Source organism: Notothenia rossii (assembly GCF_949606895.1).
Source record: "Notothenia rossii genome assembly, chromosome: 7".
Lineage (NCBI taxonomy): Eukaryota > Metazoa > Chordata > Actinopteri > Perciformes > Nototheniidae > Notothenia > Notothenia rossii.
Window position 1 is genome coordinate 29,886,397 of NC_136905.1, and position 14,045 is coordinate 29,900,441.

At 38.9% G+C, this 14,045-nt stretch overlaps 1 protein-coding gene across 15 annotated transcripts in view; it reads right to left on the bottom strand.

The window, feature by feature from the left end:
- plecb (plectin b) overlaps positions 1-14,045 on the bottom strand; it is a 156,623-nt gene that overhangs the window by 15,220 nt on the left and 127,358 nt on the right. For 12 of the 15 annotated variants that reach the window (XM_079694627.1, XM_079694626.1, XM_079694619.1 and 9 more), the window contains 21 exons: positions 13,217-13,312; positions 12,994-13,121; positions 11,610-11,703; positions 11,220-11,374; positions 9,634-9,964; positions 9,464-9,541; positions 9,184-9,345; positions 8,899-9,003; positions 8,264-8,359; positions 8,050-8,175; positions 7,388-7,540; positions 7,128-7,282; positions 6,424-6,550; positions 5,785-5,968; positions 5,001-5,024; positions 3,797-3,954; positions 2,621-2,799; positions 2,394-2,532; positions 1,376-1,732; positions 1,191-1,274; positions 975-1,079 (listed from right to left, as the gene is read on the bottom strand). In XM_079694627.1, the coding sequence (XP_079550753.1) occupies positions 975-1,079; positions 1,191-1,274; positions 1,376-1,732; positions 2,394-2,532; positions 2,621-2,799; positions 3,797-3,954; positions 5,001-5,024; positions 5,785-5,968; positions 6,424-6,550; positions 7,128-7,282; positions 7,388-7,540; positions 8,050-8,175; positions 8,264-8,359; positions 8,899-9,003; positions 9,184-9,345; positions 9,464-9,541; positions 9,634-9,964; positions 11,220-11,374; positions 11,610-11,703; positions 12,994-13,121; positions 13,217-13,312 (3,036 nt within the window). The remainder of the gene's footprint in view (positions 1-974; positions 1,080-1,190; positions 1,275-1,375; positions 1,733-2,393; positions 2,533-2,620; positions 2,800-3,796; positions 3,955-5,000; positions 5,025-5,784; positions 5,969-6,423; positions 6,551-7,127; positions 7,283-7,387; positions 7,541-8,049; positions 8,176-8,263; positions 8,360-8,898; positions 9,004-9,183; positions 9,346-9,463; positions 9,542-9,633; positions 9,965-11,219; positions 11,375-11,609; positions 11,704-12,993; positions 13,122-13,216; positions 13,313-14,045) is intronic. The other 3 variants (XM_079694624.1, XM_079694625.1, XM_079694618.1) reach the window with 1 other exon arrangement.

Consider the following 14,045-nt stretch of genomic DNA (forward strand, 5'->3'; position numbering starts at 1 on the left):
TTTCACATCTTTCATCTCTATTATTTACCACCTAAATACTTTGGCTGTTTCACCCAGGGGCTTATTGTTGCGTGCCCTCGTCAATTTTTGGAAAAGCTAGCAAAAGTATAACCTAAAAATGTCAATACTCAAGATTAAACTTAAAATGGACCTTTAGCCTGATTGTAACTTCAAACAGAGGGGATTCTCTGTGGGATTTTAGAAGATATATTTAAATCTTTGCCCCTGTAATGTTGTGACCGAGGTATTCTTATATCAGTGTTGTTTCTTCCAGCCCAAACAGGCTGACAAGGCAGACTATCGGTTTTAGGTTAGACCAACTTCAGAAATTATAGGGAAACATGTATGCTTTTATACTTTATATCCACTCAAATTGATTGATAATGTTTATGTGTAATATTCACCTAGTTTGCCTGATTTTCCGATCTTTAGAAATAAGCCTAAACCTATAATTTACCATTCAATCAAACTTCTGATTTCATCCAACTAGTTTGTGACGTTCTTTCTGCCATCTTATAAATGTGCACACAGGTCATTATATAGGCCTAAAGTAGCTACCGTAATTTTCGGACTATAAGCCGCGCCTTTTTCCCTATTTTTCGACGCTGCGGCTTATATAACGGTGCGGCTAATCTATGGATTTTTACAGCTAACGGCCAACACCTTTAACTCTATGGGCTCTATGGCCGGTCCGCGGACCCCCACCTTTAAGCGGCGGGTTCCAGCAGGAAAAGCTGGAGGCCGGAAAAGAGTGAGACAGGTAGCGCGCAAAAGTAAAAGTGGAACCGAGAGTGGTATGCCGCTGCTGCGGCTTATATTCAGGTGCGGCTTATAGTCCGAAAATTACGGTAATAACTCATGTATTCAACATCTCCTAGGTCAAAGGACATGCTCACAGCAGCGATCACTGTGTACGTCCTACCACCTGAGTGAAATACCAAGCTGTATCCAACATTGGTTGTAAAGACACCGACCTCCTGAATGATATTGTCAGAAGCAGAATCCATTTTGGTTTTCTTCAAGGGAGACGCATGGGGATCCGCTTTAGCATTGTAGGCGACCAGCTGGAGTTCATAGTCCTATTGGAACATTTTGGAACCATATATCAGTTACTCCACAAAGACTTTTTCAAATGCTCCACATTAAAGTATTTACAACATTTAATGCAACATAGTGTGTTCCAAGCTTACCTTAATAGAATTAATGTATGCTTTGGCATATTTCTGACACTCATCAACGTTTTCTTTGTTGTTCTCAATCTCCTCCAGCAGTTTCTGTTTTGAGTACAAGTTTGATTAGTAGTTGAAGTCCTTAGTTCATGTAAAAATAAATATAAATAGTGCTTAGAAAAAGGAACTCATATCAAGCGATGTACCTTCTCCTCTGACAGTTGTTCTTTTAGAGTTTTGCTGTCGGTGATGGACACAGCTTGGATCTTCTCCTGCCTTTCCTTAGCGTCAGTGATCCAGTGGATCAGCCAATCGTAGCTCTCGTGATAGTAGCCGAGCTGGCGGCCGAGCTGCTCCAGCTCCCTGTGGCGAATTTCCATCTGGGTGAACACGGCCTTCCAGCGGTCCTGAAGACCAGACACGTTCTGGCGGAAGTGGTCCAGCTCGATGTCGCGCTCGCTGTGCACACGAGACATCTTTTCGCTCACTGTGGTGGCCTTCTGCAGCTCTTCTTCCAGAGAGTCAAACACTGGCTGTTCGCCCTCAGCTTCAGCTCGCATTTTCTGCAGATTTCATATAAAAAGAAAGGCGAGTTAGCAGTGAGCAAACAAAGGCAGAATGAAAAGTTAATTCGGACTGAGCAGATAAATGGGAACAATTTCAGATTATTTCTGTATGCAAATATAATGGCTGTTCCAAATAATTGGAAACTTGGAAGCTTCATTCATAAACTTTTAAAGTTATATTTAAGATCATTATTTGAAAAAAACCGTTTAAATGGCTAAACAGTATTACTGCACACATGCAGACACTACACCCACTACACAAATTGTATTAATATTTACTATTTGTAGAATTACATTCCGGTGGTGGCTGAATAGTGTTGCTTCCTCAAAAGTATTACAAATAATGATGTAATGATTTTCAAAATTCTCACGACAATTTTATTTTACAAATGAGTCCTTAAGTCCAATTAAGTTTAGTTTTTTTGCCTTTCAAAAACATTTTTTATTATTAAATCAATAAAACCAAAATCCCTTTTTTTTTATCATGATGACGTCATAAATACAATTCTTCATTTGAAAACCTTAATCTCAAATGTGAAAACATAAAATTGATTTAGTACAGCCCCAGAAAATGTAAAATCCCTTTAAAAAATGTCCCTCTGACAGATGTTGTATTTCTAAACCAAGAACAATGGGAAAATAATAATATGCTGTTTACCTTGAGCTTTGCTCTGTAACTCTCTACTTCCTTGGCGTCGCTGGGCACGTTGTGGACCTCACGCAGACAGTCCTCGTACTGCTTGAGCACTCCCTCAGCACCCTGCGTGTTACGGATCACCATTTCCACGGTCTTGAGCCTGGGGGCAAGAAACAATGAGTAAATAAAGTAGCATCGCAAAGTGGCTAGTACATGTTCTGAAGGGAAACTGGCTGGCGAGGACTCACTTCTCCAGATAAACGGAGGAGAGCATGTGGGCGTGATCCATCTTCTGCACGGTGAGGTCGAGCTCTGAGCGCAGGACGGGAGCGGAGACAGACTTCTGAGGAGAGGCCAGCACCTCTTCTGTCTTCACAGAGACCTTAACAAGGTCCTTTTTGAGGCTCTCGAGCTTCACCTGGCATTTCTGCACAAGAGAAGACAACAAGAGTTAGCAACATGTTAAACACCAACTGACAAAGAAAAAACAAAAAGCCTGTTATGAGGAATAGATTGTATATAATATATATTATATATTATATTATAGTGCTGGATTTATTTGTGCGAGAGTTTTCAAGACGCGGTGCAACATTTGAACTTTCTCAGATCAGCATGTACCTGAGCAACTGTACAACCTCTCTGAACTACATACACAATCAATACCTTAAGCAAAAATGATTCTCTTCTGTATTTCAAGAGCTTTGCTACACACTCTTACTTTAATTATACACTGTGCATTGTACCTTAGAAAGAGATTATGAAAATATGTTCTTCTTTCAACCAATGCTGCCTATTATTTTGCCTAATTATTGTTGTATACTTATCAAAGTACCTTTTTAGTTTCCTCTTCTAAATTGATCTATTTTACTAGGGCCAGTTGGTGGCTAGGAATATTACATTACTTCACCTCTGAAGATATTGGGCCATCAGTCTTGTATGAAAGTTAACGACTGCATGATGCTCACAAATTGTCATAAGAGTCAGACACATAGGGGAATTTTCTCCTGACAAATGCCCAACATTTAGAAATGTGAAACCTTTTCTCTACATTAGGACATGTGGCATTTTGCATAGAGGACAATAGTATGCAGTAGAACAAAGTCAAACCAATGCCGAGCTGCCTTAAACTTGCAGTCTTTCAAATGACCAGCAGGGGGCGACTCTACCAGTAGCAAAAAGACAATCAGATTGTATTGCTCTTGCATTGAGAATAATAGGATGCGTTATAAAAACCTAAAAACTGAAGCATATGCAAAGCAATCATTTTTAAATGTAGTCCGATTGTACAGAGGTCTACAAAGAAATGTTCCCTAATTCTCACTAGATTTATTACCCAGTTTGCAGTCTCCTAACGGTCTGCTAGTCTTATTAATTAATATGTCAATGCAGCGTAATGAATATTGCCACAATGCTTTTTAAAGTACCTTCTGGTCTGTTGTCTTCTGGTTACATTCCTTCAGAGCTTCCTTCTCCACAGGTTTGCGTATGCGAGCCAAAGTGGAAGTCTCGCAGTCCTCGATACGCACCCGCAGGTCCTTGATCTCAGAGATGTAGTTCTTGCACAGAGTCTCATCCTGCTGACCTGTGAAGCAGCATTTTAGTTTAGTTAGTTTAGATCAGCAGAATAATATTTGAATGTTGCCTAAAGCTGAAGTGGAGGATAAACAGACTACATCAAAATACTAAACAAGCAGCTTAGTTCCAGTGTTGGACTCTAATGAAGTACTTGGCAGTAGTACAACAACTTAGTTTGGTGAGTATTTTCATTTTATACCATTTTAAACTTCTACTTCACTACATTTTAGAAGCTAACATTTTACTCCATTACATTTATATGGCAGATTAAGTAACTTTACAGGTTCAAATGATTAGCTAATCAAACATAAAAATATACTAATACATATGTACATATAATCATAGGATAAATATCCATCAGCAGTATACGAAGTAATTCAAATGAACTCTACCATTACCAGCTGTGGTTAACCTAATAATAATGTAAAGTAACATAGTATTATCTGAAATAGGCCACTAAAATTAACTGGTAATTTTACTTTTGGTACTCGTGAATATTGTGATGCTAATAATGTTTTACTTTGAACTAAGTACAATTATGAATGCAGGACTTTAATTTGTAAAAAAGTATATTTCAAATGATTAGAAGTATGCTGGAATTTAGTATTGCTGCTTTTCTTAAGTACCTATTCCGGCACTGCTTAGACCAACGTTTTGCCTCAATGGCACAGTAAGACGTGGCAGGTTTATGATTTGGTATTGTTTGTGTTATTCTACATCTACCAAATATTTGCTGTGCACAGAAGCACAATCACACATGCAGCATTGTGTTGTGAAATAAACTCCATATACATTACATTCATAGCATAAAGCATGTGCGATTATTTTATGCCTAAATAATCACACATACGTTGATATAGCTGCATTTCAAAAAGCATCGGCAGCCTTAACATTAAGTTGTGCAGAGCTGCTGAACACATTTCAACGTGGGAACCCAAACAACATGCCATGCATCAGAACTCTAGTATAACACTTATGGTAATATGTCAACCTCTCATTCAGAGCATGTACACACACTAGCTTGGTGAGTTTTGACCGAGGCTGATCACTCACCTTTGAGCTTCACAACCATTACTCCTAAAAGGTGAATGAAAGTGACACACTGTAAAGCTGCTATCCATTGAAGGTATATTACCTTTGTTAAACTATGGAAGCCAATAGGGGACTTTATTATAATTATAAAATTAAAATATATTTCCACACACCCGTATGGGCATCCCAACATCATATTAAAATTAAAATGGAAATTATTTATTTTTCAAAGTTTTACCATATAGAGTGGACTATATATTCGAATGTTAATTCAAATTGGAAATCAATATACAATATTAATAATGTAAAATGTTATTCTCTAACTTATGTGAGAAATATTAATTAATTAATACAATTAAATTAAAAAAGAATTTCCAATTTCAGGACTTTTTAAAAACTATTCAAATGTTTTATTTTGACAAACATATTGCTTGCATATTTAAATTCAAGTTAAATTGTTCATTTAGCATTTTTGTTTAAAACATTTTTTTTAACATTTGCATATGTCGATCGGGGCATGACTTTGAATAAATGAAAGGACAAATAGCTTTTCTATTTTATTATGGTCATAGAGCACCCATAAGAGCATGTGCAAATTAAAAAGCAAATGTTACTATTGCTTTTACGTTTGGATTTGAACATAATAATACATACGTGTGGAATATGTGGAAAACGATAATGCTATCATGGCCTTACATTTCTATTTTTAAGTTTACACCATGTTTAATAAAGTCCCTTTTGGGCTTCCATACCTAACCATGAATAATGAAAGGCTATCTTTTTTTAAGAGAACATTTGGTGTTACCTTTCTCCATGGAGCGCAGCAGGCTGTCGAAATGCTGGGTGGAGTTGGTGAAGTCTCCCTCCACCTGCATGCGGTCATCGGGGCCGAAGAGCTGTGAGTCCTGGCTGTCGCGCATGTAGTCCTGGTAGTGGAGCTCCAGGTTCCTCATCATCAGCCGGTACTCCTCAGGCTTCATGGACTTTAACTGCACAGGCGCAGAAGAAAAGGGGGGAGGTCTTATTGATGAGGCAAACTTCAGGAGAGTTCTACTGCATATTGTGTTTGATTGAGTTATGTACTCTTAGTTTGAAGTCTAAGAAGTTTAGTTTGAAGTCTTTATTTAGTGGAATAAAATACACAGAATCATTAAAGCACAAACATAAGTGCTTTGTCATTAATTGTATCACTATGTCACTATTTTCGGACATGCCATAATTTAATCAGACTTCAAACAGAACAGTTTTTTTTTTTTTAAATAAAAGCCACTGTTTCACCTCCCTAAGTACATTTTGCTGAAGCTTTTATATTGTTTAAGTTCAAATACTATGTTTTTAGTATTGTTCTTTCATTTTCCGACACCAACTACCAACATTTACACTTATTCTGTAACATAATGTCTCTTTTAAATGTTTTCTTGCATAAAGGTGGCAAAATATTCACCATGATAATGTTCCAGGAGCGGATCAGTTTGAAGTCTCTCATCAGATACTGCCATGACAGCAAGCTCTTCATGTCTATGTGGAGCGTCTGCCACATGGTAACTATCTGCTGATAACCTGTATCCAGACTGGAGAGGAACAAAGAGAGTGCAGAAAATTAGGAACAGTTGGTACTTCAAGGTTTACAGTTAAGTATTAAACACATTATTTATTTTGTGTAATACATCAGAGTAAGAAATGCAGAAATGAGCGCCTTTAAAGGAATGTTTGACCCAAAATATGAAATTACCTTTAAACCCACGATAAGAAATAATCAAAATGTTGAGTGCATGGATGAATGAAACTTGGATTGTACCAAGTTTTTAAAGATACTCTTTTTAAATAAAGTTTGCTGTTGTAAATATCTGCTCTCATTTACTTCAGGAAAAGCATCAACGTATCTTCATTAATTCAAGGTAACACATCACGAGTAACTGATCTACAAACATGTCATTTTGTGTGTGAGGTATTCATTTAAATGAATAATCAGTTAAAGGTTATCTCTAGCGTCACATGTTCCCAAAAAAGAACCACCCTTTCCACAAACCCTGCTATTTCAGGACTTTACGAAACATGTTACGTCTACCACTGTGAATACCATCTCATCATCGTATTACAAAAGCTACAGGTGAGTTCAAGACCCTTTCTTTTTCACCCTGTTCTCACCTGGATACGCTGTCCACGGCCTCCTTGTTGACGGGAGGCACCATGAAGCAGACGGAGGGCACCACCGCCTCGTTTCCGGAGCGGTTCAGCACCTTCCACTTGAAGGGCTGCGAGTTGTTGAGGAGCGCGCACTCGTCTCCTTTGTGCACAGTGATCTGAAGCACAACCAAACAACGATAGATTACATACATGAAATAGGAAATGCTAAGGTTCTGTGATTAGTTTGGGGTGTCTTTGCTGGGAAATAACACTTTACTGACCTCCTGTTGCTTGAAGTCACACACAGCCTGGATGGGCAGTTTGCCTTTGATGGAGGTGGTAGGGTTGCGTGGCTTCAGCTGAATAATGGACTTGGCTCTCTTGTTCAGACTGGTCGCAAGAGTCTTGTATTCATTCAGCTGTTCCTTCTCCTCCTGATGAAAACAAAAATAAATAGGACTTAGAGAAATGTAATTCCTCGGTTTGTAATGGTGCTAATCAGTGGTGGAAGCACTTTTCAGATCCTTAATAGCATGATGAAACAATTGGAAATCAAAACTTTACCCAAGTCAAGGTATGTTAGTATAATCAGTTAAATGTACTTAAAGTACAAGCTACATATTTATTGTGTAGGTTCCCTGTCTGTTTTACTATTATATATTGTGCGTTTGGATATATATATATATATATATATTGCTACATCATTGATGTGTATGTTGTTTAATGTTGTGCTTATTTTACCTCCTTACAAATGTGGTGTAGTAAAACCACATCTCTGAAAAGCAGATAATAAGAAGTATAGGCAGTCAAAAATAACCAGGTAAAGAACAAATACCTCTTAATAAGGAAATAATCACAATACCTTGATAAACTTTCTAATTCCTTTTACATATTTTTGAGATCTGGCATCATCACGTGCATGTAAAGCTTAATAATGGCTCACCACAGCATCCTGCAGCAGGTCTTCCAGGCGTGTGGCTGTGGTGGTGCGATCACAGCTGTACTTCTTCTTCATGTTCTCTTGCATCTTCTTCATCTTGTCCTGAGCTTCTTTAACATCGGCAAAGAACTGTGTGGAGAGAGGGGACTCAACACTTGGCTCTTTGCTCTATGAGTGGAATTCGAGACTCATTTATAATAAAATCACTGTTCCATACCTGGTAGTATGATGTGTTTTCTTTGAGATGAGCCTCAATACAGCAGCACAGCTGAAGGATCCAGCTCCACTGAGTCTGCAGGGCAGCGGTGAAGTCCTGCAAGAGACGTGAAGACAGTGCATAAGTCAAGGCGGCCTTGTTAACGGTAGTACTGTAGCTTTTATACAGCATGTGGGGTATTAAAGGGGCCCTATTTTACTCATTTCCAGGGTCATAACTGTATTTTGTGCCTCTACTTTGACATGTTTACATGCTTTCATGTTGAAAAAAGTATTTATTTGTCTCGTAATGACTGTGCCGCAGCACCTCTTCAAACCCTCTGTTTGAAACCAGAGCCCAGTCTGCTCTGATTGGTTAGCTGGCCGGCTCTGTTGTGATTGGTTAACAGCTTAGAGATGTCCCACCCCTTGCCTATCTCGTACAATTTGTTGGAACACTAAACAAAGGAATCTAAAGGTGGCGTTTCAGGCAGGGGGGGGGGGCGTGTTGAAGAGAAACCATATACATGCACAATAACATATATAACACTGGGAAGGGAAAACCCAAAAAAGCATAACAGGGCCTCTTTAATGTCCAAATTGACCAATTAGAGCCCATTAATTTAATCAACTAAGCCTTGTAATGACAGCAATTACCTCAACAGTCTTCTTGCCAGGATGTCCATCCCTGACAAGCCTCTCTCCCATGGCCTGCAGATCGTTGACTTTCTTCTCCCTCAGCTCCAGCTCTCGCATTAGACCCTGAACAATGAAAATACAAATGTAAATGACTGCAATCTTTGGAGAAAAATCCTTTATTTTATGAATTCACATTAAATTAATTCATCTAAATATCTTCCACTGTCCCCTTTCCTGAAAAAGCGTACTTTTGGGACGAATAATAAGGTTTCTGATTCAAATACAAACTCTTTGATAACACACCGAGTAGTTGTCTTTCTTGGCCGTCATGTTGGGGTTCTTGTCGCTCCAGTCAAAGTTGACTTCCTCCTCTTCCTTGTCGTTTAACCACATCAGTTCCTTAGTGGAAGCGCTGATGAAGGCGTGGAGCGAATCTAAGTTCCTCAGACGGGACTTGGAAGAGTTCTGAAAGAACAAAAAACACCCTTCAGATACTAAGAACTACAACTTATAGCATTTGTTACTCAGAACTACCATTTATAGCATTTGTATTCAGTGCGGATTGATACATGAAAATATTTACCAGAAGTTTTCCATAGTGAAGGTCCAGTTTACCCATGTAATCTCTGTACGCGCCTCTGCTGACTGGAGAAATCTGGCTCTGTAGAAGATAAAGGAATGGTTTACTTTCAAATCAACTGCACAGCATCAACAGCATAACATGACAGTGTAAAATCTCTTCTGATGAGTTACCTCGTCAGCCCTCGCCCGTTCAATCTTGGCGCGGAAGTCTTCTATAGTCTGGTGCAGACCTCTGTGGCTGCCCAGCTGGGACTCCACCGAGGGCAGATCAGAGCCCCACTCGGACTCGTTGATGCGGATCTGGTTCTCTTCCACCCAGATTAGGAGGTCTTTGAGATAGTGAAGGGTCACATCGTCCTTATCAGGCCGCACCTTCGAGGAGCTCTGCTGGATGGTATTGGAACTGGTGGTCCTGATGACTTGGCTAGTGGTGACGGAGGACTTCAGGCGGAGGTTGTAGTCGGTGCGCAGGTTCACCAGGCGCTCATGGATGCGGTAAACCCTGTGGAGATGAGAGAATTGGAACTGTCTTACATATTTTTCCTATTCCTGCAACTACTTGAATGGTATGAGTAATGAAAGGTGCAGTAATAAGTCCTAAAACCCTGGAATGGTGTCCCTCGTCTCAAAGTCAAAGTTTTTTTAAACTTGTTTGACACCTGAAATAACGTCTGTGGTTAACACAAGAGAATTAGAAATGTTCATGTTTTGTTCTAAGAGATAACACGCCAGTAAATACCCCGCTCAGGAATATCCGAAGCTTCTATGTGTCATAGAAACGTTGGTTTCTAGCATAAAGGATATGCGTAGGATGCTGCATCGGCTTTTATTAATGTATAAAGCCATTTTAGGTAAGCTTCCACTATTATGTGCCAGATTTGCTCCAGTTTGTGACTCTTACAACCTCAGATCCAGTGCCTGGATACGGCTCCAGGTTCCTGCTGTGCGGACTGAGGCTGGAAAAAGGAGTCTCTTTTATTATGGTCCTTGGTCTTGGAATGACCTTCAATCACGCCTCAAACTGACGGCACTTGTCCCTATAGCCTGTTTTAAATTGAAGTTGTCTGAGGTCCTTACCACCAGCTGCTATTGCAGTAATAAGTAGTACCTTTCTTACTGTCCTAATGTGCAGAATTTAGTGACTGCTTTTCGTTTTTTGTTTTTTTACTTGTGTTCTCTGTATTTTACATGTCTGTGTTATGTGTAACGTTGCTGCCTTCTTGGCCAGGTCAGCATTGTAAATTGCTTTTTATCTGGTTAAATGAAGTTTAAATAAAAATAATAAACTAATTGGGACTTCTAAATGTCATCACCCTGAACTTTAGCAGCCTTTAGCTTTGCCATGGTAACTCGCAGCCGTGGAAACTCGCAGCTATGAACCGTGATGCTGTTTGTCTACTTCTAGCGAAAGCATTTATGATTAGAAAATCATATAGGGTGTGTATATGTGGATGTTATCCTGCTGAACAAAACGCTTAAATATCATAAATATGTCTTTGCCAAAGGTCGTGTTTTCTGTAATATTTCTAAATCCAATGGAAAAGTTCCATTGCTTTTGGTCAAGAGAGCCCTTGTAATGGTAATTATGGGAGCAATCCAAAAAAATACTTCACCATCGTGTTACTCTATTGCACTATTTTATGTCTTTTACTTTTACTTTCTTTTACTTTTGTATCTTCCACAAGGACACTTTGACATGTTGACTGGGTTGGGATGGAACTGGTGATCCTCTGATTTGTAGCACACTTTGCACCCACCTGCGGTACGTCTGCTCGGCCTGAGGGTGGCGCTCGTCCTTAAGAACCTGCACATCGTTGAAGAGAAGGCGGACCTGCTTTTCAGCGTTGTCAAGCTCCCTCTCCACTTCTGCTGTGTGCTGAGCTGGTTTCCCTGCATTCAGCAGACGGATGTCCTGAAGGGATAGAAGCCAATACAATAATCAAATTAAATCTCCTTTTTCAAATGTCATCAAAATGTAATTAAGGAATATATGATCGAACAGAAATCATTTAAAATCCTCTTTTTCTTAGTTCACAATGACATAAACAAAAAATATGTATGGTTCAAATTATTTTATTCTGGATTATTTCTTCTTGAACAAACACAGAAGTTATGTATTTCTAATATTAGACCTTAGTAGGACTCACCGTCTGCAGCAGGGCCTCCAAGTGGCTGAGTTGGGTATCGCAAGTCCCTGACTCCATCTGGACTTTAGTGACAATCCTCTGGAGCCTCTCAAGTCTGGATATGATAAAAACACAAACAAATTAAGATCAATACTATTAAAAACATCATTTTCCCCTATCCCAACTCCACAATATAAATGCCATCTTTGGCATTTCTAGGACAAAATCCCATGTTAGACAACCGCGTTGCATTCAGACTACCAGAAGCTAGCGATCACTTACAGCCATGAGCGTTGCAGCAAATACTCCAGTTTATGAGGGTCACCCAGAAATGCCATTCCTCTAGGCTTTCATAAAGACTACAGTTCCAGCTCCAAGGACCTCAGTCCTTCTCACTCTCCTATTGTCTCTATTGGAAAAAACTCTGCTTGTGTCTCTCTCTCTGTCTGAGACAAAATTGCTTTCTGACAAAGACATTTAGTCTGCTCATTCCACATCTCTGAACCATACACAAGGCTATCAGCGTTTGAGATGACCGGGCAATCTTGTGACACCAAACCAGCACATTTTCCAGGCATGATGCAACGCTCCTCTAAATACATGGAACATTTATAATGTCTCATTCTATTTAATTTCATACTAATTATATATTTTTTGCGTCCGATTATGCTGAACACATCTCTCTTGTGTTGATACAAGCCAAATTGTTTATGACAGGAATGTTTGGAGCCACTCCTCCTTCCAAAGCAGGAAAATTATGCCATATTTCTGTGAAAATATATGATGGCCAAATAGCATTCCAAGTTGTTTGTTCAAGAAGCAACTTTAGTCAAAAGTCAACCAAAAAGTCAACCTGACTGAGTTGCAGTTTACATCAATTTCTGTTAACATTTTCATTAGTACATCATTTTTGTCTTATTAGACATTTGAGTGATATTGTCATATTTAGCATATGCTTTCTTGAGTTATAGCAAACATGCGTTTATGAAGTCACAAATACTTTTAAACACAAAATATAATAATTTCATTATTGAGTCCCAGTGAATGATCCAATTTTAAAGAAATACCCTTTACGCATTTCTTAGATATCACGCTCACGAAAAAAAAGTGGACGGACAACATTGGACACATTTTGCTGACACTGAGGCGTACTAAATAAATAATTGGCAATGATATATTTTTGCTATACCGTTTTGAGCATAGCTTTGGTGATGTTGGAAGTGTTGCAGGACAGCTAGCTAGTTTCATTATCTTTATGCTAAAGCTAGGCTACTAGGAATCTTTTACTTAGTAGCTTGATATTAAATGTCTTATTTATATAAAATGGTGTCCTGTAAACATTTTAGTCCTTGTTTAGACAAGTAGAATCACAATTGGAATCATAAATATATAAATATATGCTAACCTCTCAAACTCTATCCTGAGCAGCCGTTCTCTTTCCAGGATGGCCACGTGAAGTCGACCCCATTCTTTCTCCACATCAATGGGATGGTAGCCCGGAGGGACCTTCACCTGACCAGCCTGCACGGCACTCTATGGGCAGGTGGAAGGAAGAATGCATAAGCCATAACTCAATAGAACAGAGTACAATAAAACACAAAATAATAGAACATTAGCGGTTAGCTTGCCTCAAAGGTCTGGTAGATGTGTTTAGTCCGGTTCTTGTCGGTCTCTTTCACTGGCAGCTCGGTCTCCTTGAACTTTGAAAACTGGCGCCAAAGAATCTTAAAAAAAACACACACATTGAAAATTATAATTATAATCATGTTTGTTATTATGGTAGTAATGTTTTATTAATTTAAACAATTTATATGTCCCTTTTTTTGCCCCTCAAAAATGTGCAAGAATACTCTTCTATTCCTTTACAGAACAGAACCTAAAACCTTGACTTTACTTAAATGACACAACGTTGTACTTGTGAAATGATCTTGGAATCCTAATTTCGTAAACAGGATGATTCAATTAACACATCACGCTATAGTGAGTACACAGTGACTTGCCGTCCTCCATTTGTTCCTTCCCATGACTGGTGTTAACTGAGTTGGAACTTATGAGTCAAATAACTTCCCTACCTGTATTATGTAAGTAAAATGTTACTCTCTAACCAGACATGACTGTGTTAAAGCAGCACAAGAAAAGCTACTTTTGCAGATGCTTTGACTTCAAAAGATAATTAAACCAAACGTTTGCACTATGCTTTTTTTTTTGCAGCAGACACAGGGAGTGGCACCGTTGTCATTCTCCTCGGGATTATGCTTTTATCTGCCTTCTGGCTGCTTTTTCTCAGCACTGCCCCACCCTCTCTACGGCACAACAACAACTGCAAATATAGTTGCCTTTATCTGCCAAAAGCTAGACATGATATAAGTGTGTTCTTTGATCTAACATTGGAAACCTATCATTTTTTACAATAATAAACACATTCACTTACTTATATATACAAAACATACCTCACTT